At 47.6% G+C, this 25,644-nt stretch overlaps 1 protein-coding gene across 1 annotated transcript in view; it reads left to right on the top strand.

The window, feature by feature from the left end:
- The window catches only part of CDH23 (cadherin related 23), a 561,993-nt gene that overhangs the window by 500,915 nt on the left and 35,434 nt on the right, over nt 1-25,644 (top strand). The window contains exons 37-43 of the mRNA XM_050959265.1: nt 10,892-11,113; nt 11,214-11,333; nt 15,916-16,096; nt 18,503-18,636; nt 20,023-20,232; nt 23,113-23,220; nt 24,684-24,786. Coding sequence (XP_050815222.1) covers nt 10,892-11,113; nt 11,214-11,333; nt 15,916-16,096; nt 18,503-18,636; nt 20,023-20,232; nt 23,113-23,220; nt 24,684-24,786 — 1,078 coding nt within the window. The remainder of the gene's footprint in view (nt 1-10,891; nt 11,114-11,213; nt 11,334-15,915; nt 16,097-18,502; nt 18,637-20,022; nt 20,233-23,112; nt 23,221-24,683; nt 24,787-25,644) is intronic.

The raw sequence follows: 25,644 nt of genomic DNA, 5'->3' as shown, positions 1-25,644 counted from the left end.
CCCTGCTTCACTGAGTCCCACCCCAGGGCCCTGGAAGTGACAGATTATCTCATCACAGGGTTCGTGCGGAAGTGTGGGGTCCCTGCCTTGTCTCCAAGCACCACAGCTGAGTCAATGCCTCATTTCCCTGGGTTACTTCTTACTGTCATCTGGTGGCCCTGTTCCGCAGCATCAGGGACCTTGTTCCTTGTCTCTGCACCAAGCAGCTCACTCTCCACTTCCTGTCTGGGTCTCGCCGTCTCCTGGGCAGCAGCTGGCTCCAGGGAGTCATCACTCGCCACAGCTGATCATGGGCTGTGCTGGCGGTTTGGCTCCCTGAGAGGGACGTCTGGCTCCAACATAACTGCAGGGCCCTGCTTTCATACTTCTGGCCCCGCCCCCACGCTTCCTGCAAGGGTTTCGCTGAGACACACACACACACCCTCCCTCCCTCCCTCTTTAATCCATCCGTGTTTGTGTACCTTTACCAGTTCAGTGTTGAACTGAAAAAGCATATGGTAAGAGGATCAGAGGCCACCTCATTAACCATGGTTTGGTCTCCTTTGCAGTATGCAGTGATCAGTCATTAGAGGAAAGGGGGCTCTATTGCAGGGCTTCTGCAGCCCACTTGACATTGAGGGCCTCCTTTTCAATCACTGATTAGTTGCACTGGTGTGGAAACATCTTCCAACTGATGTAAAACATGGAGTGCTATCCTTCCCTTCTCAGGAGAGGATTGCTCCCAGAGACACTTCTTAGGCATTGGTTTGAAGGACAAACTCTTGAGAGAAGTCAGTACTGAACAGCATGGGTTGTCACAGGAGGTCTTTAAGTGCCTGGAAGGCTTGAGCACAGTCTTCTGTCCAGCGAACTTGTCAGGGCTGTCCTTCAGACGTTCTGTCAAGGGGGCTAGGATCAATGAGAAGCTGGGAACAAAGCGGCAGTAATAGCCCGCCAACCCCAGGAACTTTTCTGGTTGCAGCAGTGGATAGGTATGAAGGGCCTGGACTTTATCCACAAGGGGTGGACTTGACCATGCTCTAGAATGTATCCTAGATAGGTGGCCTCCTCCCAGCCTAGTTTGCATTTGCTGGGATTCACCATGAGTCCAGCTGTGTGTAAGGCTTGATGGATGGCTGCCACGTGTTGAGATGGTCCTCCCAGTTACTGCTATACATGACCACGTTGTCCAAGTAGATGGTGGCATAGGTGCCATGGGGCCATAAAATGTGGTCCATAAACTACTGGAAGGTGAAGGGAGCCCCATGGAGCCAGAAGGGCATCCTGGTAAATTGGTATAGTCTCACTGGGATGGCAAAGGCTGTCATCTTCTTGGAGGCTGGATCCAGCGGAATGTGCCAGTACCCTTTTGTGAGGGCCTAGCAAGATTTCCTGAGCCAGTCAAGCAATTCATTGACTTGGGGCATCGGGTATGCATCAAACTTTGATAGGGTATTGACCCTTCTAAAGTCTCTACAGAACCTGAGGGACCAGAATACTGGAGCTACGCCACTCACTCTGGGACTTCTCAGTCACCCTCAGTTCTACCATTGTTCAGACCTCTTTCTCCACCATCTGTCACGTTCACCACAGCAGGGGCTGAGTGTTCTCTCAGATGATCTCCCCCGGGATTCTCAGGATCACATGCTGTCGAGAGTGGTTTGTCCTGGCCAAGCCATAAAAGTCTTAGGGAATGCTTTTAATAGACTCCTGACTTGCTTCCTTTGTTTGGGAATCAGGGTGTCACCAATTTTGGAGTTCCTCAAAGTCTGTCAGGACTGGGGCCTGTAGGCCCAACTCTGGCTCAGGGCCATATTGGGCAATCAGCAACCCCTCCTGATCACATCAATGTTTCAAATGATAAATCTGTAGTTTTTCTTTTGTCTGGCTCCCAGATTTCGTAGTTAACAGGCCCCACTTGGAGGATAACATTGTAGGGCCCCTGCTCTCAGGAAAGCAGTTTTGACTTTTCAGAGAGGAGCAACAGGAGAACCCTATCTCTGGGCTCAAAGGCCCTTTCCCCAAGCTTCCTGGTTGTAAGCCTGCTCCTGTGACTTCTGTGCATTGTGGAGATTCTTGCATGCCAAGGCCCCCACCTTCTCAAGTCAGTCCCACAGTCAGAGAACATACTGCAGGAGACCTTGCAACAGGGAAGGTGCCTGCTCCCAGTTCTCACCTGCCAGGTTCAGGATTCCCCACGGCTGCCTCCCATAAAGCAGCTAAAATGAAGAGTGCTTGGTTCAAAATTGGGGAACTCCCTGGATTGCAAGTAGCAGAGTGGGGATGAGCTGGTCCCTGTAGTGGAGCTCTCTTGGGGAGAATCTCCAAAGCATGCCCTTGAGGGTTCATTTGAACATTCGACTAAGCTGTCCATCTGAGGGTGATAAACAGACATCCAAGTCATCTCAATGCCCAACAGGTTGCAGACTTGTTTAAGCAGCTTTCATGTGAAGTTCATCCCCTGATCTGTCAAGATTTCTCAAGGAAGGCCCACTCAAGCAAAGACCTTGAATATCTCCACAGCAATGGTTCGGGCTGTGGTATTACAGAGTGGGATTGCTTCAGGGAAGCAGGTAGCATAGTCCAGGATCATCAGAATGTACCTGAAACTGGCCATGCTCCTCTCGAGGATTCCCTCCACCTCCATGGCGAGCGTCTCAAAGGGAAACCCCACCATGGGTAGTGGGAGAAGCAGAGCTTTCGGTGCTCCCTGTGGAGTGACAAGCTGGCACTGTGGGCAGGAGCTGCAAAAGTCTTTGACTTCCCAATGGATTCCTGGCCAAAAAAAACAGGCCAAAATTTGGGCCAACAGCCTTTTGTGGCCCAAATGCCCAGCAGCGGGGACGTTAGGGTGAGCTCATGACAGTTTGCCTGTGGCATCGGGGGACTACCAGCTGGGTCTGGGCCTCTTGCATCTGCGGGTCGTGGTCCACTTGGTATAGACAGTCCCCTTTTAGTACAGTCTAAGGGTACTGCATTGCTCATTGGGGCTCCATGACCCTCCCATTTATGCTGGCCAGTTGCTCATACTCCCAACTCAGCATAAGGTCTTCTCACTGATCTCAGCCAAAGTCAGTGCTTGAGTTTGGTAGATGCTCCCCATACTGGTGAACAGGGCCTGCCTTCTTGTCAGGGCTGTCAAGCTTACCATCCCAGGCTCCCCCAATGTCCGTGTTTGGATTACTGGATGTCTCTCCTGTTTCTTTGAGAAGGTCCCACTTGAATGTGGACTTCAGTTTGCCTGGCTCAAGGTTCTCAGTGCAAAGAATCTTCATAAATCCTGTCCAGCCCCCGACGAGGATGACCAGGTAGGCCAGTCTTGAGGCCAGAACAACTGTCGTGGTTCTGGTCTCACCGTTGACTGTCATGGTGGCCCCGGCACTGGGGTACAGCTTCACATCCCCGCAGATACCTTGTAAGCAGATGACTTCCCACTGCAGATTTGGGGTGGTGATGAGGTCTTGTCGGACGAGTCTCTGCAGCCCAAGTCCACGAGCATGGGGACCCGTACCTCATCAATTTTCACAGGGCTCATCAGTTTGCTGGAGGACTGTTTCCAAGCACGAGCCAACCTGGTCCAGACTTGCCCGAAGTCACAGTCCATCACGGTGCACTGTTGGCAGAGATGGCCAAGGTAGCTGCAGGTGAAATATTGGCCCATTTCTGATTGCTTAGGCCAGTCTCTGGGACTTGTCAAGAAGGTCGGGCTTCCAGACATCTGGGTTTCCCTCACTAGATCAGTGGACCCTGTGGCCCTCCTTGATGCTCCAGGTGACCACCACCAATACCTGGGATCCTGTTGGTATGACTCTCACTCAATCTCGGCCAACAGCTTGGGAAGCTCCTTTTTTGGGGGGGTTGTTCCTCTTTTGGCCACAAAGTCTGTGGGTTGGGTTCTGAGAGCAAGGGCAAACTGGGCTTTCAGTGGCCACACAGTTTTCCATTAAGATAACCGCTTTGCTCAGGATCTCCAGCTGAAGGCAGAGAATCAATGCCCTTCCTTGTGGCGGTAGGATGTGATTAATTGCTTCAGGATGTGCCGCCTCAACAACTGACTGACTGCTGCCCCTTTCTGTTGGCCGCCCCAAGCACCTGCTTCCTTTGCTGGTGCCTGGAGTGGGCCCTGATGCTGGGACCCCAATTCCCGAATCAGCTGTTACTGTTGGTTGCCCAGCTGTTGGAGGAGCTGCTGTAGCTGCTGGAGCTGGACTGCCTGTTACTGTTGCTAGCTCTTGGGAACTGAAGGCTACACAAATAATCAGTCAATGGCCAAGGCCTCCTGGGAAAGGGCTAAGCAAATAGCAGTCAATGGCTCAGGCCTAAGAGTCTAGGGGTTAGTGCTCATTCAGCCCCAAGTGTGGGGCCAGGGGTGGGAGACCCGGGCCCACCCTGCTCCACCAGGTCCCAGCCCAGGGCCCTAGAAATGATGGGTGATCCCATCACAGGGTAGACAGGGAAGCATGGAGTCGCTGCCTTACACCCACATAGCTGAATCATTGCCTCGTTTCCCTGGGATCCTTCCTACCATTGGTGGGGCTGCTTTGCAGCCGTGGGAGCCTGGCTCCTCGTCTTTGCACCATGTAGTTCATTCTCCACTTTCTCTCTGTCTTCTGGGGTAGCAGCTGGCCTTCCTTCCAGGCTGGCTCAGGGGAGTCGTCACCCGCCACAGCCAGTCATGGGCTCCACTGGAGGTTCAATTCCCTTGGAAGGACATCTGGCTCTTTACCTGGTCTGGCTCCAATGGAGCTGCAGGACCCTGCTCTTATACTTCCTGCACTGTCCCCTTGTAACAGCGGGATTCACCCCTGTGGCGCCTCCTGCTGGTCATCCGGGGAATTAGCGTTTCCAGCCTCTGGAGCCCCCTCTTCAGGCCAGTGTCCCACTTGCCGCTGGGCCTGAGTCCCTCCTGGACCCTGGTGCCCCTTTCAGGCCGGGGTGCTGCCCCTTGGCCATACCCTCACAGATCTGGGTCTCCCCTCCCCAAGGAACCCCCCACCTTCTATCCCCGCCTCGCCTCAGTCTATGGCCACTGCCAGTCATCACTTAGCCCCCATTCCCTAGAGCAAACTGCAGTGATAAATGCCACTCATCACTGGCAAGGGGGGTTTGGACCTGCTGCCTCTGCCTACCCTTGGGCTGCCCCTCTGCAACCCCAGTACCTTCTCGGCCTTTAGCAAGGCCTGCAGCCTGGGAGTTTTCCAGGTTGGAGCTCCCCAGCTCCTCTGGCTTTTCCCCAGCCTGTCTCCAGTCTAGGTACCCTGCTCAGCAGCCAGGTTCCTCCCTCTCAAAAGGCTAGAGAGGAAGTGTCTCCTTACTCCTGGCCCACTGCCCTCTTATAAGGGCCAGCTGGGCCCTGATTGGGGCATGGCCGCATCTGTGGCTGGTTCCCCAACCAGCCCAGGTTTCTGCTTTTCCTACCAGCAGTCCTTTCGCAGCCTCAGCCCTCTCCCAGGAATGATTTCAAGCCCTTCAGGGCCGGAGCGGGTGACTACCCTGCTACACCCCTGCACTTCCTTTGAGGAGGAAGAGGTAAGTTTAGCTGAGCCCAACAGGGTGAGTTAGCCTGCTGTGCGCTGGAATGAGGCCATTCCACCTCAGTACAGATTGCAAGAGAACCAACCTTCAGAAGATGAGAGAAAATGGTTTGCCTTCTTCGGAAAGAGCATCTCAGAACGCATGAGGAAAGGATGGTAGAAGGCAGAAAAAGGAAAGAGTAATTTGAAATGTGGGTCAGGAGAGCTGGACTATGAAAGTCAATGGAGGCGCTGGCAGGAGACATTGGGCAAAGACTGAGTGCAGTACTGCAATACTGATGTTGTCTCATTGCACTGTAATGCATCATATGGCACTACTCCGAAGGCAGGCCCATAGTGGTGATTGTGGGTGATGTTATAATGCAGGTGTCACCCTGCTCTGTTTAGGAGCTATGACTGGGCTGTGTGACATGCTGAACTGGTGAGTGGTAAAGGAGAGACCCTCCCCCATGCCAGGCAAGCTTCTAAATGCATTTGGAATGAAACTGTGCCAAGATACTAGTGGGGAGGCATATAACGAATCCTGTCCCTTGTGTTTTACCGGGAGAGAAATCTTGTACCCTACTGAGAATGGGCCTAACTCGTGCATAGTTTGAGATGGCAAGCAGGAATGGGAAAATATATGCAACAGTAAATGAACCTTGACTAATCAACCTCCCCTTCCTCCTCCTCCGACCTCACTACTTGTAACAGTGTCCCACTCATAGCCGTGCGCAGCACATTTCATTGGGGTGTGCACCCAGGGAGTCCTGCCCTCACCCTGCCCCCATCCACTCCCTCCCACTTCCTGCCTCCTGACTGCCGCCCTCAGAACCCCCAACCCCCCCCCCCCGGCTCCTTGTCCCCTGACCGCCCCTTCCTGGGAGCAGGGGTGGCTCCAGGCACCAGCACGCCATGTGCGTGCCTGGGGTGGCAAGCCACGGGAGGCACTCTGCTGGTCGCCGCGAGGGCAGCAGGCAGGTTGCCTTTGGCAGCATGCCTGCGGAGGGTCCGCTGGTCCCACAGTTTCTGCGGACCTCCTGCAGGCATGCTGCTGAATCCGCGGGACCGGGGACCTCCCGCAGGCAAGCCTCCGAAGGCAGCCTACCTGCCATGCTTGGGGTGGCAAAATACCTAGAGCTGCCCCTGCCTGGGACCCTGCCCCTAGCTGCCCCCCAGGATCCCACCCCCTTGTCCCCTGACTGCCCTCTCCTGAGACACCCCCCACACTGTAACTGCCTCCCTAGGACCCTACCCCCTACCTGTCCTGAGACTGTCCCGACCCTTATCCACACCCCTGCCTCCAGACAGACTCCCACACCTAACCAACTGCTCCCCACCCCCTGACAGGACCCCCAGAACCCCTGACCCATCCAATCCCCCCTGCTCCCTGTCCCCTGACTGCCCTGACCCCTCTCCACACCCCTGCCCCCCACAGCCTCCCCAAACCCCTGACCCATCCTACCCCCTCTTCTCCTTATCCTTTGACCAACCCCTCCAGAGACCCCCCCCACCCTCTAATCACCCCCAGGACCCCACCAACTATCCAAATCTCCATCCCCTGACTGCTCCAACCCCTAGCTGCACCCCTACCCCTGACAGGCCCCCTGTGACTCCCACGCCCTATCCAACACCCCCATTCCCCATCCCGACTGCCCCCAAGACCCTCTGGCCCATATCCAAACTGCCCCCGGCCCCGGCCTGGCCCACTTACCACACCGCTGCTCAGAACAGAGTCCCCACAAAATCCCACCCCCTGGACATCCCCTTTTCCAGCCACATACAGTATCCAGCCACATACAGTTGTCCAGCCACATACAGTATCCTCCCTTCGCTGTAGATAGCTTGAGTTATGATTGTATATACTGTAGATGTGAGGTTCAGAGGGGCTCAATTTCTTTTCTCTCACTTCCCACTCCAAGTGTTCTGTAATATTTCTCTTTAGCTGTCGAAAACAGTAGCTGAACAGTCACTGCGTGCCAGTGCGCAGCACTTTATAACCTAATTCTCCCCGCAAATAATTATTTCTATATACCATCCCCCAGTGATAGAAAAATACTTATAACAGGAAGCACCATCTTTCCGGCTCCGCCTGGGATCCTGATCTGCTGGGTTGGTTGGTATGTTTGGAATGTTTGTTTATTTGTTTTTTCTTTAAACTGATCATGAGGTGCCCTTGTGAAGAGCCTTACACAGGCAAAGCAAATCTCTGCTTCAAAGGACAGAGCATCCTAAATCCTTACTTTTTATTAGAATTTTTGTATTCAACGTGTTGACTTATCCATCATATAAAAGCTATATTATTACAGGCTGTGGCTTCAGTTCCCGTGTCATCCTAGAAGGTGGAGATTGGGGCAACTCCCTTTTTTGCACATCATTGCATACGCAAGTCACATTTTCACTATTTTTTTTTAAACCTAATGTCCTCTTTCTGTTTAAGTATTTGGAGTAAAATAAAGTTATGTCTCTGAGGGGCCCTGCTGTTTTTCCCCTGACTCAGTTATCCTTCCATTTTTGTAGAGTAAAAAGGGCCTTCACCTTGTTCCCAGTCTGAGTGAAAGTTTTGCACTCACTGCTTTTGCTTCACAGTGTGTCAAGAAAACATTTGATTTTGATCCACTTAAGTTTGCAACTTCCCCATCTGTTGTCTGAGTTTCATTTTGAATTGCAGGTTCAAACAAGCTCAAAATCTCAAAGTAAAATATAGCCAAAATTGATGAATTCCACTTGTTTCATGTCAAAATTGTGACTAAACTAATCAGCTGGAGTTACCTAGAAACTGGGCCCAAGGATCAAACAAGGTTAGCGAAGCTAATTGGCCAAGCAAAGTGGAGCATAACACTTAATTCCTTGGCATTTCTCCCTTTGTCTGTCTGTCTGTAATGCAGTAACTTTAAAAGACCAGGGATGAGTCAACTCGAAAATGCCAGGGAATGCTCTAGGCATCAGTGGGAAGAATCTCTTTGATTTTGGTGACAAGTCAGAAAACTGGAAGAGCAGAAAAGTCTGTTTTCCACACAGTGTCATTTGTGGCTCCAGGCAGAGGAATACTATAGCATCAGAGCTACTTGTCTCTCACTCCTTCCAGTTACTTTGCATACTTTGATCCCATTTGGTTGAAATGAGTCAGCAAATGACAGTGCAGGTCAGGACCAAGGTGCTTTGAGAGAGTTGGGGATATGTAGTGGGTCAGGACTGAAATAGCAGGGGCTGCTTCTGATCAGAAGCAATATTGGCTGGAGATTTGCACTGTGACTTCCTCCACATGATGGCTGGCTCAGGCAAGATCATTTACCTATTCCTGGTCAAAACGGGTTCGGTTAATCTAAACAGTGCCTATCTGGCTACAGCACCAAATGGGCACTATCAAGAGGAGAAGTGACCAAGGCAGGCAGTAGGGTTGGTGGTTAAGGTTAGTGTTTGTGTAGCATTAGGGTCACTGGAGGAAGAGAGTAATGACTGGCTGAGGCTTTGTCTACACTACAGGGGAAAGTCGATATAAGCTATACAATTTGAGTTACGTGAATAGCGTAACTCAAATTGATGTAGCTTAGATCTATTTACCACGGGGTCCACACTATGCGACATCGATGGGAGATGCTCTGCGGTCGACTCCTCTTACTCTTCTCGATCAGGTGGAGAACAGGAGTCCAAGGGAGAGCGATTAGTGGTCAATTTAGTGGGTCTTCACTAGACCCGCTAAATCGATCGCCAATGCATCAATCGCCACAGCATCGATCCTCCACTAAGTGTAGACAAGCCCTTAGTCACAGAGCTCCTCTGCCTGCAGCCCAAGACAGGCACCGTCAAGGGGAAGTTGTTTATAAACCTGATGAAAGAACAAAGAGACGAGAAGGAGAGGTTGAGGTATCTTAACAATAAAATGTAGGTTTAGTGGCAGTGCCCTGTAAAACTGCAACAGGTTATTGGGTAGAGACTGTGTTCCTGCCCCTCCCGCTGCCTGCCAGCTCGGTGTGCATAACCAATGAAGTGTACGACCCTGTAGAGAAACTCTTCAACTCACTTGCCCCATATTTTGAGTCTGTAATGGAAAGAGGAAACCACCTGACTATTGTGTGGTTTGAGGTTTTGTTGCAACATTTTTGCAGAGCTGTTGTGAAAACTATTCCCTGAGGGACAAGAGGCTTCTGATTAGGGAGAGATTTTAGCACAAAGTCAAGTGTTTTTTGCAACTAAAATCTGGTCAGAGGGACCCACAACTGTCCCATTTTAATTTACCCTCTTTCCTGTGTCCCATGCACAGCTGGGGTGCTAATGTCACTGCACCCACCCTATCATCAACCTGTGCCAGGGTGAGATTGGCACGTTCTGCTTTCATGCCTTTCTTACAGAGTGAAATTTCCTGTGGCAGGTGACAAGACAGAATAAAAATGTTTCTCCAGCCTTCTGCTCTTGCTCAGAGATAGGGCCAGTGAGGATAGGAGCATTCCATTGAGACATAGGGGGAAGTCAGCCACCCTGCCAAGTGTCCTGCCTGAGAAATGTTCTTGTCCATCTCCAGCCACTGGGAGAAGAGAAATTCATCTCTGTGTGACTTACGGTGCATTTGCCATTTGTCAAATGTTTCTCCTGTTAAAAGAGGCAAGGGCCTAATTAAGAAGACTTTGATGGATTTACAGTTCTTATCCTGACAGTCCTTGTGCACTTCAGTTATTATCTACCATTGAGATGTGACTGGGGGAACTTACAGTGATTTGCTGACTTCAAAGACTGTGCAATAAAAATTTCCAGACACTTGGGCACTGTTATTAAAAGTTGGAAGAGTCTTAAGAATACTCTGCTTAAATAGCAGACGAGTGTGGTTTAGCGGTTAAATCATATGACTGGAAATCCATCATCCTATTTCCAGCTCTTCCCCTGATTCACTCTGGCAGTGCCAACATTAGACCTCTTTTTTCTATCTATTGTTGCTGCCATCACTGGTAACAACAATAGAAGCTCTGGTGCAGAACAATGCCTCCTTTTTAACCACTGTGTCCTGTAGGCCTGTTCTGAGCAGGGTTAGACAGCAGCGAGTCTCCAGTACAACTCCCAGTGTTGCTACCAACAATAGTAAAACAGTTGAAGAAACAAAACTAGGCAAGGTCCGTACGACAACAGGCACGTCACTTAGCCTCTGTGGGCCTCAGTTTACTGATTTGTTAAATGCTTATCTATTGTTTGTAAGGTGCTTTGAGATCCTCAGATGAAAACAGATATGAAAAGCATCGTTTTTGGTTGGCAATAATTCACATGTACTATTATTATCTCTAGAAGAATTCTCCACCCTGTGATCATGGCACCACCAACCCCACTCTAGCCAGATCATTGATCTGCAGCTAGGACTTATATATTTCTTTTAGCACGTGACGCTCACTGCGTTAGTTCTTTGTCCACAGGCCACTACCACAGTGCGTGTAACTATCCTGGATGAGAATGATAATGCTCCAGTGTTCCAGCAACAGCAGTATGAAGTCACACTGGATGAGGGCCCGGCCACCCTCAACGCCACCCTCATTACCATCAAGGCACTGGATCGGGATGAAGGGCCCAACGGCACAGTTGCATACGCCATCGCAGAGGGGAATATCGTGGGCACCTTTCACATTAACAGCACCACAGTTAGTAACTTCATCTCTTCATGCTGTTACCCTATTTCTCCGGTTTGTTTGCTTAGTTTCCCTCACACTAGACAACCACCACTCTTGTGCGTCTTTTCAGGGGCAGATCTGCACTGTGAAGGAGCTGGACTATGAGATCAGCCATGGACGCTACACCTTGGTTGTCACTGCCACAGACCAGTGTCCAATCCCGTCACGCCGTCTCACAACCACTACAACGGTATGTAGCTGCTATGGGAGCACTGTTCCACAATACTCTAAACCATTAGAGAGAGGGGTGTTGGGGGAAGCTGGAGGGGTGGGACTTGCAACATTCTGTGCAGTAGTGCCCCTTTGAGAAGTTTCATATCCCCCTTCTATGAAATGCAAATAGTTCTACACATCTGGGGTGATTAAGTCATTTTGTCTAGTAGTCCTTGCTCAACAATATGTGGCAGCTGCATGCTATTATCCACAATGTTGTTGCAAAATATGGACGTGAACAGGAAGGGGGCAAGTTCATTGTGATGATTCCCCCCTACCCCCAAAGGGAGCAGCAGATTGACACTGAATAAATGGGCTGAGACATGAGCCATTTCTGACCCGTCATCAGAACACCCAACATTTTCTAATATTATCCTCCACCCGTATTACTTTGTAGCCCCTGGTTATATCCATCAAAATTCCCCCTGACTTTTCAACTAACAGCTTCATTCTCCATCACTTCCTGATCTAAGCTGTTGTGCAGGATTGTTGTGTCCTGTTAAACAGCTGCTGTGTTTCCTTGATGAAAGGAAGTGGTTTTTTACATGTCTAATTAACCTGATCATTTGTGTATTATTGTGTTTAGGAAAAAAAACTATTTCCTTTGATCCTTTTTAAATTGCCCCTTTTCTTTTCTTTGGGTGTCCTCTTATTCTTGTTTTGGGGGAGGAGAAATAGCAGAGCCTGGCTGAGCTTTTCTACATCATCTGTTCCTTTATGTACCTCTATCGAGTCACCTTTTCATTCATCTCCTTTCTAAACCTGCCATTCCCATTCCTTCTAATCTCTCCACGTGAAAGTCTGTCCAGGCCTCCAACTGCTTGTTGCCTTTCTCTGGATCATTTCCATTTGTGCTATATCCCTATTGACCAGAACTGGACATGGTTGTCAAGGTGAGCGTTTAAAGGGGCAACTTATGGTGAGACTGTTTCTTTACTGGAATTGAATAGATCTTATTTGTTTGTGCCCCCCTTCTTTGTGTCTGTAATCATTTACACCCCGCCCCCAGAAGTACATATGCTGCCACCCAGCTCTGAAGGCAGACTAGAGAGCAGCGGTTGCAGGCTGGGCACCCAGCTCTGAAGGCAGCGCTGCAGCAGCACAGAAGTAAGAGTAGGGATGTTTAAATTGATATTCGTCAATATCGCTTTTGTCATGGTATAATTCCCCACTCTGAACCTTAGCATCCAAAAGATGGGGTACCAGCATGAATTCCTCTAAGCTCAATTACCAGCTTAGAACCTGTAGCGCTGCCACCAACCAGGAATTCCAGTGCCTGGTACACTCTGGTCCCCCAAAAAAACCTTGCCCGGGGACCCCCAAGACCCAGACCCTCTGGATCTTAACACAAGGAAAGTAAACCATCTCCCAGGCTTCCCCTCCCTGGGTTACCCTGGAAGATCACTGTGATTCAAACTCCTTGAATCTTAAAACAGAGGAAAATTCACCTTTCCCCCTCCTTTTCTCTCCCCCTCCCAGACTATCTCTGAGAGAGAAAGTAATTCTAACACAGAGAGAAAATAACCTCTCTCTCCCCCTTCCCTCCTTTCTCCCCACCAATTCCCTGGTGGATCCAGACCCAGTCCCCTGGGGTCTCACCAGAATAAAAAAAAATCAGGTTCTTAAACAAGAAAAGCTTTTAATTAAACAGAGAAAAAAACAGTGAAAATTATCTTTGTAAATTTAAAAAATGGAATAGGTACAGGGTCTTTCAGCTATAGACACTGGGAATACCCTCCCAGCCTAAGTATACAAGTACAAATTAAAATCTTTTCAGCAAAATACCAATTTGAACTCCTTTCAGCCAAATACACATTTGCAAATAAAGAAAACAACCATAAACCTAACTCGCTTTATCTACCTAGTACTCACTAGTCTGAACTTATAAGAGCCTGTATCGGAGAGATTGGAGAGAAACCTGGTTGCACGTCTGGTCCCTCTGAGCCCCCAGAGTGAACAACAACCAAACACTAACAGCACACACACAAACTTCCCTCCCTCAAGATTTGAATGTATCCTGTCCCCTGATTGGTCCTCTGGTCAGGTGACAGCCAGGCTCACTGATCTTGTTAACCCTCTACAGGCAAAAGAGAGATAAGGTACTTCTGTTCTATTAACTCCTACTATCTGTTTATGACAGCTTGTCACAGCAGACTTAGTGCCCCATTGCCACCCTTACTTCTACACTGCTGCTGCCACCCGAGGACTGACAGCTGGAGCCCCGCCACCTCCAGGTGAAGGATTGTTGGGAGGGGAGAGGAAAGCCCAAGCTTGGGTGGTGGGGCTCCAGCTGTCCCCTTGTTCCCCGCCTCCCAGATATACACAGCCCTTCTGCACAATCCCCAGCCACCCGGGGCTGAAGCCAGAGTTCTGTAAAACAATAAAAAATTTTAAAGCACAGAGCTCATGCCTCCCTTAACACATTCTTACTCCTCCCTTGGGAGGCCTGCCACATAGTTTGAGGACACTGGAATAGTCCATCTAACATTCTTTTGCAACGTAAAACTCAAGGAGTCAAATGGAAACATCTCTCTGTGTCCAGAATGATATCACATCTCCCCGAACCTTCAGCCATAATTCTTAAACTGGCCTCATCACTGTTTTCACCATGTGCAATTGGAATATCTGTTTGTTTATATTTCAATAGGTAGTTAAATTATAAGCTGTTTCGGCCAGAGGCCATCTTTTTGCTTTGTCTTTGTACAGTGCCTAGCACAGTCCTGATCCATGACTATGGCTCCTAAGTGCTACCACAATAGAAGTAATAAATCACTGTAATAAATAATAGCAATGGGAAAACCCAGCCATCCCGTCCCAGACTTCCATTTCCCTAATACTGTTTTAACGTGCTAGAACATCGTTAGGTTTTGTATCTAACAAGAGCTGAGTATCTGCTGTGAACAACTTCGTATAAATATTCCTCTCCAGTTTGTAAATCTCTTGTCTTCAGCTGTGTGCCCTCACCTGTAGCGTTCATTTTTTGTGAATATTCTGGTGAATAATTTACTGGCAAGAAGGTTTGTGCCAACAGTGAATTTTAAGTGTATTCTTTGCTAAATATTTGTAGAAAGTGAATCTCAAATTTGTTACCCTGAACTTTTGCACGAGAAACCTGATTGTAAGAAGAAGGGCAGGCTTGTGGTGATGGCAGTGAGCTGAGACTAGGGAAATCTGGGCTCAACTACCAGCCCTGCCTACAGGCTCCCTGTGTGATCATAGACAAGCCACCTAATCTCTCTGTGCGTTGGCCATCTGTGTTAAAAAAAAAAAAAATAAAAAAAAACAAACAAGGATAATAATACTTCCTTTCTGCAATCCTTTGCAAGCCTTGTCTGTAAGCTCCTCATGGCAGAAACTCCCTCTTGCTATATCACTTATCACAATGGGGGCTGATCTTGGCTGAGGCCTGTAGACACTGCTGTAACATTAGTAAATAAGAATAATAAAAATAACTCATCTAGTCAGGAAAAAGAAACACACAGCACCAAGAGATTCATATAGTTTGATATGCTTCACCTTTCGGTTTGTTTTGGATAAGCACCCAAACTCCGGAGGTTTTAAGGTTTGCACAATGCTAGAAACAACTCTTGAGTGTATGATACATAAAGGAGAAGTAAAGCAACGGACTACTAAAAAGACAGCAGCATGCAAACTCATATGGGGACCTGGTCTTCCACATCAAGCTGATGATTGCTGTGGTCAGAGGAGTTTTTGATATTGTTACTGTCCGTGTGTAAGGCCTAGGATTCCACATTGCCCATCCATTTTTCAATATAACTCAGGTAGTCAGTTTGTCCAGCTTTGTATCTGTATGTGCTGCAGAAAACATTAAAACCATCTGATTTTTTATTTAATTTGCTCCAGCATTTAGAATGGAGTGGTGGTGTCTGTTTTTAAAGTACCAGAATAATATGTCAGAAGGAGGCTGGTGCTGTTTTTCCCTCAGCCTGTCAGGCTGCAGAGCCAATCAGACAGCAGGGGAGTGATTTACTTGGACTCTGCTAATACAGCAAAAGCTTCAGGGACATCGCAAATCTGTGGGCTCCGCAGATTCTTTGCCTACCCATACAAACTTTGTTTTCCTCATACTATATTTAATTTGGCTAAGAACACAGCCATAATATGACCAGCATGCTCAGGGTCAAACCAGCCTGTTAATTTTAAACTTAGTGACTCTACGGAATTTTGGAGAATTCAGTAAACCAGAAAGAGGAAGATAATTTGCTGTCTCCTTAGTCAGTATGTTCTGAAAACAGCAAATCAGGAAGCATTTTGCTTATGCTTCAGATTGAATATGACCTAGACACCCTGGAATGTTTTAAACAAACATACAGAGGCCTTTTAATAACGTGAGATGACAAAGGAGATGCCATCACTTTAGTCTAAGAAAACAATCTGGGAAAGAATGTTCCCTTACTCCTCTGTCATGGTGCCTGCTTCACACCTTCTAACCAAGATATTAGATACCACAGGCTGGGACTGAGGAAAAAAGGTGGGCTCTGCTTCCACTGTTCTCCATGGTTTCTCCGTTACTGTATACATTCTTGTCTTAACTGCAGGTGTTGGTGAACCTGAATGATATCAATGACAACCAGCCTACTTTTCCAAGAGCCTATGAGGGACCCTTTGACATCACAGAAGGTCAGCCTGGCCCAAGGGTGTGGACTTTCCTGGCCCATGATGGGGACTCAGGGCCTAGTGGACAAGTGGAGTACAGCATCATAGGAGGGGACCCTCTTGGTGAGTTGGGATGGGGAGGAGAAGCAGAAGCTAATATCTAGGATTCCTTTGGATTGCTCCCACATCCATCAAACACACATGTCTGTGCACTACGTCTTGCCCACATATGCACAAACAGGTAAATACAGGTTGATGAGGAAGGATGGTCTTGTGGGTAAGGGGCAGGACTGGTACTCAGAAACTGTCTGGATTCAATTCCTGGCTCTGCTTCAGACTTCCTTAGGCAGGTCGCTTCAAGTGTCCTTTTCCTCAGTGTATAAATGAATAACATTTCCCTACGTCCCAGGGGTGTTGTGAGGGGGACATTATAATTACGTGTGAAGTGCTGAGCTACTTCAGTGATAAGTGCTGTAGAAATGCCTGTAAGTAAATGAAATGCATATACACACTTCTTGGTGCACACGCCCATGTGTGTATATCCCTGTGTCCGCTCACACAGCTCCATGTGTATACACAGCTATTTGCTAACAAACACCTCTCTGCATATACACTCTCTCGTCCACTGAACCTGCACCTATATGCTCACATATAGGCCCAACTCCATGTATAAGACCAATAGAAAGTCCAGCTGTACAATCTGATCATTGAATAAAGGGAGTCAGGCTGAAGGTCCAGATCACAGCTTTGTGTGGACAGCTGCAGGCAGAGGGAGGGTGTAAAGAAGAATGTCTTTTCCTTGAGAGCCACACCAGACCAAGTGGAATAGGCGAAAGCATCTATGATTTCTTTCCTCTCCTTGTTCAGATGACCCCATTGCCCTGTTGCCCTGGAAAGAGAGAGCCGCACACTAGCAATTTCATTATATATAATTTTTTTTAAAACACAGACCTTTCAGAGAGCTGGAGAGAGAGTGGAAAATGCTGCAGTGGTTTAGGAAAGCTCAAGAAGCATTTCAAAAACTATCTTCTCAACTTGTTTGTCTGAGAAATTGGAGTTTCTACATCAGGAAATCCTGTTACGAGAAGCATCCGCTCTGTGAGGAACCATTTCAACCTGTTATTGCCTATTCATCGGGGACTTGGGCTTGGGTTTATCCAGGGAACAAAAAGAGGGGCACCAGCTAGGGAGGGGCTTTGGAAAAATCCCAGAGGAGCGCATGGAAGCTGTTTTAAAAGGAAAAAAAAAAGATAACACTTTGAAGTACACACACACAGCAGGATCTATTCACCACATCGTACAACACACAGTTCTAGTAGTCTGAGAGTCACTTTGCTGCTGGAGCTCATGCAAGAGTTCTGGCTGTGCTTTGCAGAGCAACAATCTGAGATCCCCACCTCTCAGTCTCTAGCACCAACATCACATACCTCCACATCTAAGGAGGAAAGAAACATTTCACTCAGTCTTTGGGCTCATTTGTCATTCAGCCACTAGGGTGTTAAAGAAGGACAGGAGAGTTTCTGATTTGTCATTAGAGGGACTGAATTTCAAAAATCTTATGGAAAATGTGTCTTAGCCCTGGCTCTGGCCAGGCCTGTTGCGTTCTGCCTTTGTGCAGACTTCCCACAGATATACACAGTTCTGCCAATACACCTCACACCAGAACTACAGAACCCCTGGTATCCCAGTCCTGGGCCGTTGCTCAGAACAGACTCCTAATCAAGGCAGACTATGTGCTCAGCGATATGTACTAACAAACATCAGGGAATAGATTTACACCATCATTTTCATGGTTACTTAAGTCAGGTTTCTGGAAGGATGGACAGCCCAAGTGCCAGCTGGCCCGCATTTCAGAGTCTCCTAAATAACCTGGGTACAGTACGTTTGCCCTGAGAGGCGATGATTGTGCCACTGGAAATCTCTCTGGAAATGTCCTATACATAAGGACACAGTAATTAAGCCATTGTCACAGAAATGGCTTTGATTCATGAAAGGTTCAGCAGACTGGTATTTACACCTCTTGCTCACCCCAGTATATTCACAAGTCCTGGATGGGGGTGCCTAGCACATCAGAGTGCCCAGCCACTCCCACAATCAGGTTCACTGTCTGGGGAGTCACAGCAGTAACCACTGCCCAAGGTGACCATTTGGGGAAAGAGTATGGTGTCTGCTGGCTGCCTGCAGAGCTCAGTGTGGATAGGAGGTTGCTGGGAAGTGACCCTCTCCTCTTTATTAACATTTTAGTTGACTGAAATAAAATAGGACAAGGGAGGCAATATTTTCTTTAATTCCACAGACCCAACTCGACTTTACATGTGTTATTGAAACACTTTCATGGCCAGAGCCTAAATTCACTGGTGACAATCAAGGGAGCAACATGCCCCAGAGCCCTACCCACTCCCACTTAAGAAGCCAATGCAAGGTCTTGCCTTTTTAACCTGATGTGAGTTCCTCATTCCTCACTGCTTGGTGCTAGCAAACCTCCTTTGGAAAATATCTTGACCTCCTTTTTCTCCCTCCCTCTTATAGGAGAATTTGTGATCTCTCCGGTGGAGGGGGAGCTGCGAGTTCGGAAGGATGCCGAGCTAGATCGAGAAAACATTGCATTCTATAATCTCACCATTGCTGCCAAGGATAGGGGGACACCTCCTCTCAGCTCCACAGTGAGTCCTGTTGGCAGATCATGAGTCTAGGATAGTGCGGCCTCCCTGACATGTCTCACTCCCAGCATGCTTTGTACACCAAATGGGAAAAGTGAGGGGACAGAGAAGAAAAAGGAATCCCTGATCCTCTCTCCTCTCCCTCCTTGCCCCCTCACCTTTTCCATTCTTTTCCTGTCAGGTGACAACCACCACCCCTTTCTTTTTCTCCACTAGGCCTCAAATTGGAGCTTGAAGAGGTTCTTCCTTCTCTAACCTATGTCACCTAAAAAAGTGCTGGCATATACTGAAATTGAGCACAGGAAGCCCACTAGTTAGTGAACTAGAGGTTGTTGAGGCTTGTGATTCGGGGCATGCCTGTAGCTTCATAATTATGGCATCAGTCTGGTTATTGCATTGCAGGAGACCCCTCTTCCCACATCATAGGAAACATGGCCCGTCCCAAGCGGGGCTCAGGAGGTCACATTTATAGAGCTAGGCTCACCACTTGATTACTCTATTCCTATTTAGGTTTAGCCTTTGGTGCTCTGCTGTTTCTATTATTTATCATTAGGCCAAATCCCAGGGTCCTCAGCCACAGTCCAGGAGTATGTGAAGGAGAGGAAGGAAGCTATCAGGAGAGAAACTTAGACAGAGTCTGGGATAGGAGAGTTTTGAAAGAGATAAGAGAAGAGATGTTGGTGGGGCAGAGTTATGGATGCTTTGAAATGGATGAGAAGCAGATTTATCATTACTTATTGAATGCCCTCCATGTACTAGGCAAAAATAGATAAATACAGACGCTCCCCGGGTTACGTAAACCCGACTTATGAAAATCCGCTCTTACAGAAAAAGTTCCATAAGTTCCGTAAGGTGTTTTGGGTTTTTTTTTTTGTTTTTTAGGTTTGTTTTTTTTTGCATAATTGTCGGGTGTATGTTCCCGACTTATGCAAAATTCGACTTACGCAAAGCGTTCCGGAACAGAACACTTGCGTAAGTCACGGAGCGTCTGTATGCAGGCAAAGTCGCTGATCCAAAGAGCTTGCAATCCAGCTAGCGAAAGGGCTAAGGGGATATGCTACTGCAATGACTGAGTGGTGGAGTTAGCACATTCCTTGTAAATTCCATGATTTTTATTTAGAGAGTGATTTCTATTTTATTTATTTGTGTATTCCATTTTCTCTCACTGTCCTTGTGTGTTAAGGAGTGACTTGAAGCAGGTGAGGGAGGAGATCATGGCAGGTCATGTAGCAAATTCCTGGCATATGAGGCTACATGGAAGGAAGCACAAAGCTTGAATGTGATATGGAAGAAGAGTGAGAGTCCATTCAGGAATTCTAAGCATGAGGAGACATTGAAATGAAGTTGGTGTTTGCCTTGCTACTCAGAATCCTCTTCTCCAAATTTCAGGTCATGGTTGGAGTGTGCGTTTTGGACATTAACGATAATGATCCTGTGCTCCTCAACCTGCCAATGAATCTCACACTCAGCGAAAACACCCCCACCTCCAGCTTTGTGACCCGCATTCTTGCCCATGATGCTGACAGTGGGCGGAACGGACTCCTGACCTTTAACATAACAGCCGGCAATGCAGAAAACTCCTTTTACATCAATGGCACTGTAAGTATCCTGTTCTCATTCCTTCTACACATAGCGACTCATGTGACTGTATAGGCCTTCCCACACTATGTGTATGGGTACAAACATGCAGTATGCTGAGAGCTTTATTCGCTACATACGATGACAGGTGTTCTCACATGCTGTGACATATGCCCTACACGCAGCCGTGCAAACATAACTGCATACAGAATAGAGATGCAGATATGTTCTACATGCAGATACTGCCATGCATTGGCTAGAGAACCACGTAACAATCCAAATCATGCAGACCTACATGTTAGCTACATGACACACCAGCAGTTCATTCAGAACTTGATTGTGCACAGTACGGGGTTTGAATGTTGCATGTATGAGTGCAAGGCAAAAGTGATTAGCAAGAAGGGTATGCAAGAGACCCAGATCCTACATTACTGAGAGTGACACTACTCATACATCAAGGAAGGTACTCCTTCCCAGTAGCAGCTGAGAGGCCTAGGTGGGGAGAGAATAGCTAAATAACTCATTTGCATGCCTATGATGGCACTTGCTCTAGTTTCTCCTCAGAAATGCTCATGTAACTCTGACAGACCACGGTTGTCGGGATTGAACCTGGGGCCTCTGGAGCTTAGTGTATAAGCCTCTACCACATGAGCTAAAAGCCAACTGGCTGTTAGCTAAGGTTGTAGAGTAGACACATTAATTGCTCTTTAAGTAGTGTTGGTGCCACTAGATGGGACAGAATACCACACCCAGAAGGTGTGTGGGTTATACTCTCACCCGTTTCTTTTTTACCTTGACATCTTGAAAGTAAGGGAGTTGGTGAGCAAAGGCTTGAGGCTGACTTCCACTCAGTGCAGGGGACTGTGCACGTTATCTGCACCAGTTTTGCACTGGAGCACAACAAACTGGTGCTTCCTGCTTTGCACTGCACAAGAATTGGCATGTTTTAAATATTAACAAGTTACAGATTGCAGGCATAGTGTGCACTGCATGCCAGTCATCACATGCTGTGGCTGGAGAGAGACAACTCTCTGACACAGCCCTCCATCTCTTAATTATTTATAACAAGAATATTTAAGGGGCATAGCACATAATAATGCCTTCCAAAATAGGGAACTGACTGTTGCTCTAGACCAGTGATTCTCAACCTTTCCAGATTACTGTACCCCTTTCAGGAGTCTGATTTGCCTCGTGTACCCCAATTTTCACCTTGCTTAAAAACTCAGACTTTGGCTTCAGTCCTGTGCAGCAAGGCTCGGGCTATGGATTTCTGCCCTGGACCCCAGCGAGTCCAAAGCTGGCTCTGGTGACCCCATTAAAACGAAATCACGGTTTGAGAACCACTGATATAGTATATAGAACAGTATAAACAGGTCATTGTCTGTATGAAATGTAAGGCCATGTCTACGCTAGCACTTAGGTTGGCAAAACTTCTGTCATTCAGGGGTGTGAAAAAACACACCCCTGCTATAAGCACTAGTATGCAGTGCTATATCAGTGGGAGACACTCTCCAGCTGACATAGCAACCACCGCTTGTTGAGCCGGTTTTATTATCTTGACGGGAGAGCTCTCTCCGGTGTCAGTATAGTTGTGCCGCTGTGAGCTTGTAAGTGTAGACGTGGCCTTCATTTGTACTGACTTCGCTAGTGCTTTTTATGTGCCTGTTGTAAAACTAGGCAAATATCTGGATGAGTGGATGTACCCCCTGGAAGACCTCTGCGTGCCCCAGGGGTACACATCCCCCTGATTGAGGACCACTACTCTAGACCACACCGTGCCCTCCCTGCAGAACAATTCCCCAAAAGAACATCAGTATGAAAATGCCCAAAGGGGGGAGAGAAAAGCATGTACCAACCACGTTAACAGTAACAACACATACAATCAGGGTCAGGCCTGACCACAGAGAAACTTACTGCGTGAAAATTCAAACCTGGCATGGTCATTTAGGGCTAGGGTTGCCAACAGTCCCTTATTTCTTCATCTCTGCACAAAAAGTTTGGGAGTTGCTGAGTGCTGCAAAAAGCAGCAAGAAATACCCCTGGCGAATGCAGGTGAATACTGCTCATTATTAATAATATCAAGAGGACGGGTGGATCAGGGGTGCTAAGAAGAAAATCCCTTATTTTTGAAATACAATGTTGGCAACCCTATTTAGGGCCAAATTTTCCAAGCAGTGCATCATTCAGGATACCTCAGTTGTTGGTCTTAAGGCATGGTTTTCCCAAGGCAACGAGCACCCGCAATTCTAGCTTCAGTCAGTGCAAGTGGTAGTGTTCAGTATCTCTGGAAATAAGGCTCTGTTGGGACCCAAAAGTCGAGTGTTTCATGAAAATGTTGGCCTTGTTATTATTCACATACATACAGTTCCACTTTTGCATATGCATTATTTACAATGGGCCAGATTCCAGCTAGTCTTGTGCAACAGGGAGTAGACAGAGAAAAGAGCAGTTTTCCCCATCTCTTGCTGCTGTTCCAGTCACACTAGAGGGTGCAGGACAGTGTGATTGTCTAGCACCACTGCTGGCAGTAGATTTCTGCTCCTGAGAGGGGCAATGGTGAAGCCATGGTACACCAAACCTCTGTGCACACTGGCCAGCACAGCTGGACTGATATGAAGGGGAACGTGCATTTTGTCTTTTCAAAAGGTGACACAGCTCCAGCTCTGGTGTACACTCCTCTTGTGGAATTTCAGCTGAGTCAGCCAGAATTCCTCCAGAGAGTCCCACTGACTGCTGTGGCCTTACGATGTGGCAAGTCACTTAGAGACTCAATGTGGCCCATGTACTGAGCCTGTGGAGCTCCAGGTTCTCTGCTCCTCACCCATAGCTGGTTCTTCTCATCAGTTTGGCATGGGGAGGCCCATCTCTATTTGATCTTTCTCCTTTCTTTCTTGTCACCAGACTGGCATTGTCTATGTAAGCCGTCCCTTGGACAGGGAGCAGGTGGCTGAGTACAGACTGACTGTCACAGTGAAGGACAATCCTGAGAACACGCGCAATGCCAGGCGGGTAATTATGGACAATGCTGCGGTTCTCCACTGAAGCAGCAGGGGCAAAGGCTTCTTATGTTATTGGGGGATGGGTGGACTATTCACTGAAAACACTTATATGACAACCTTCTCCTCCAAATTAACTTCTGAATTCCAGAGGCAAATGGCCCAAGCCTACGCATTTCTCTGTGATTTCCCACCTAGGTCAGAAAACCAGGCCAACATTTTTTCTTGCAGCATAGAATTTTTTTAATAGACCTTTACCCAGCCTTTACTTCAGTAATGGTGTCCCTGCGACAACTCACTTCACCTGGCCTTTCTGAAATACAGTGAGATACAGCAGAGTGGCAGTACCAGAGAGAACTAGGTGCTAGATTACTAGAAGAGATGATGCAGCATTTCTGTGCTATGAATTCCTGGGCACCATTCTGGAACATGGTGCAGATGATAAACTGGCATGTAGCTCTGTAGTTCCAGGATTCTGTGCTGTAATATACCGGGGGTATTGCAATTGTGGCTGAGTAACATGGTTTACTGGACCCACCGTTGTATCATAACAGAACAGACGTGGTATGGCCTTTGTGTCCAGGTTCTCCTGTAGAAGGTATCTTTAAGGTGGAGGCTTCTGGGGGGCCAGCCCCCTCTCCTTTCTAGATAGAAGGAGTGGAAAATGCAAGTGGCCTGCTGCCATCTCAGGAAGCAGTACATTCCTCCACCTGATTGACCTCACAATCTCCCAGCCTACCTTAAAAGGGCACAATGTATAATTCTGCTCTTATTGTTTAAGTGGAGGAATGTATTGTTACAAAAGAGTATCTGTCTGAAGGTAGCAAGGCTATGTCTTTGCATTGCAGACGACGTTACGCAGTACTGCAGTATGGCAGCAGTAATGAAGTCAGATCAAATGGAGTGGTATGATAGGATTGCGAATGGCATCCGTTTGCTGCCTGCAGAGTTGAGTGTGTGTAGGCGGTTGCTGAGAGGTCATGCTTTCCCCATTATTAACTCTTGAACTGCCTGAAATAAAATAGGACATAGGAGACAATATTTTCTTTAAATCCACAGACTCTGTGTGTATGGTTTAAACCCTTTCATGGTGAGAGCATAAATTCCCTGGTGCTAAGCCTACATTCCAAATGGCATGGTATAATAGTAATGCAGAATCTGGACTGGTCATGTTCAGCCATGGAACTGCATTTACAGAATGATACCATAGGATGTGTAATTCCCCTACCCTGCCGTCCCAGACCTCATATTGCTATATGATATTGGGAATGAAGACCAGGCACCTGGGTAAAGGCATTACAGATCCTATGGTATGTTCTGGTGATGCAGTTCCATGATTGCACATGGCTTAGGTTCTCCATGGTGCTGAATTGGATGAGGTGGTACGTGTCAGACACTGATGCAGAAAGTGAGTTGAGGAACAGGTATCACAGTCACTGTCCCCTTTTCTTCTTTGTTTTATTCATACACCCTTAGGATTTTGACCTGCTGGTGATTTCAATAGCAGATGAAAATGATAAACAGCCACTTTTCACTCAGAGCTCTTACGAGGCAGAGGTGATGGAGAACTCTCCAGCAGGTGCGTTTGTACTCCCTTTAATACATGATTCTCAACTTACAGGAATTTTCTTTGATTCCCAACCCATCCCAGTTACCTCCAGCTAGATGAAGGGGATAGCCATTAGGGAAAAAAGTCCCTCCTTCATGAGCTGTCCTATATAACATTGTTAACTGAACACCGACAATGTCTCTGAGCAGAGAAACGTTTTAGATTAGCCAGAGGGAGTATTGATGTGGGCTAGGATGTTGTTACAGGACAATGAAGATAAACATGGAGAGAAAGCTGGGTCATAGAATCACAGAAGATTAGGGATGGAAGAGACCTCATGAGGTCATCTAGTCCAACCCTCTGCTCAGAGCAGAACCAACACCAACTAAATCATCCCAGCCAGGGCTTTGTCAGGGTCACTTTATGCAAGTGGATATTTTTCCCACCAAAGTAACACTCTGGTCCCACAACAAGACAGTCCCTTTACAAATCATACATCTAGGTGGCATTAGGCAAATGTGCTGTTCTGTTATCTAGCCGATGAACTCCATGTCCTGAAGTCACAGACTGTGGTGCAAAGCCTGCCATGTTCTTAACTGAAGCTAATTGCTCTAGTACAGCTGAACTACCTAACCGTCTATTGTCATGCTTTGCTGAAATATGGCAGCATTTTGTTCTTGTTATTTCAGACTAAACGAGAACTCGTTTAGTCTGACATAACAAGAACAAAATGCTGCCATATTTCAGCAAAGCATGACAATAGACGGTTAGGCAGTTGAGCAGCTTTATGTTTCATTAGTGTAGGGAACAGCCTTCTGTAACCCTCGCTGCTGGAACAGTGTTTGCTTTCAGAGGGAGTATAGTAAAATGTCTGGCTTCTGTAGTTTA

This window comes from Gopherus flavomarginatus, chromosome 6, assembly GCF_025201925.1.
Source record: "Gopherus flavomarginatus isolate rGopFla2 chromosome 6, rGopFla2.mat.asm, whole genome shotgun sequence".
In the NCBI taxonomy this organism is placed as follows: Eukaryota; Metazoa; Chordata; order Testudines; family Testudinidae; genus Gopherus; species Gopherus flavomarginatus.
Note: the sequence above shows the minus strand (reverse complement) of the source record. Positions and strands in the feature narration are given on the sequence as shown.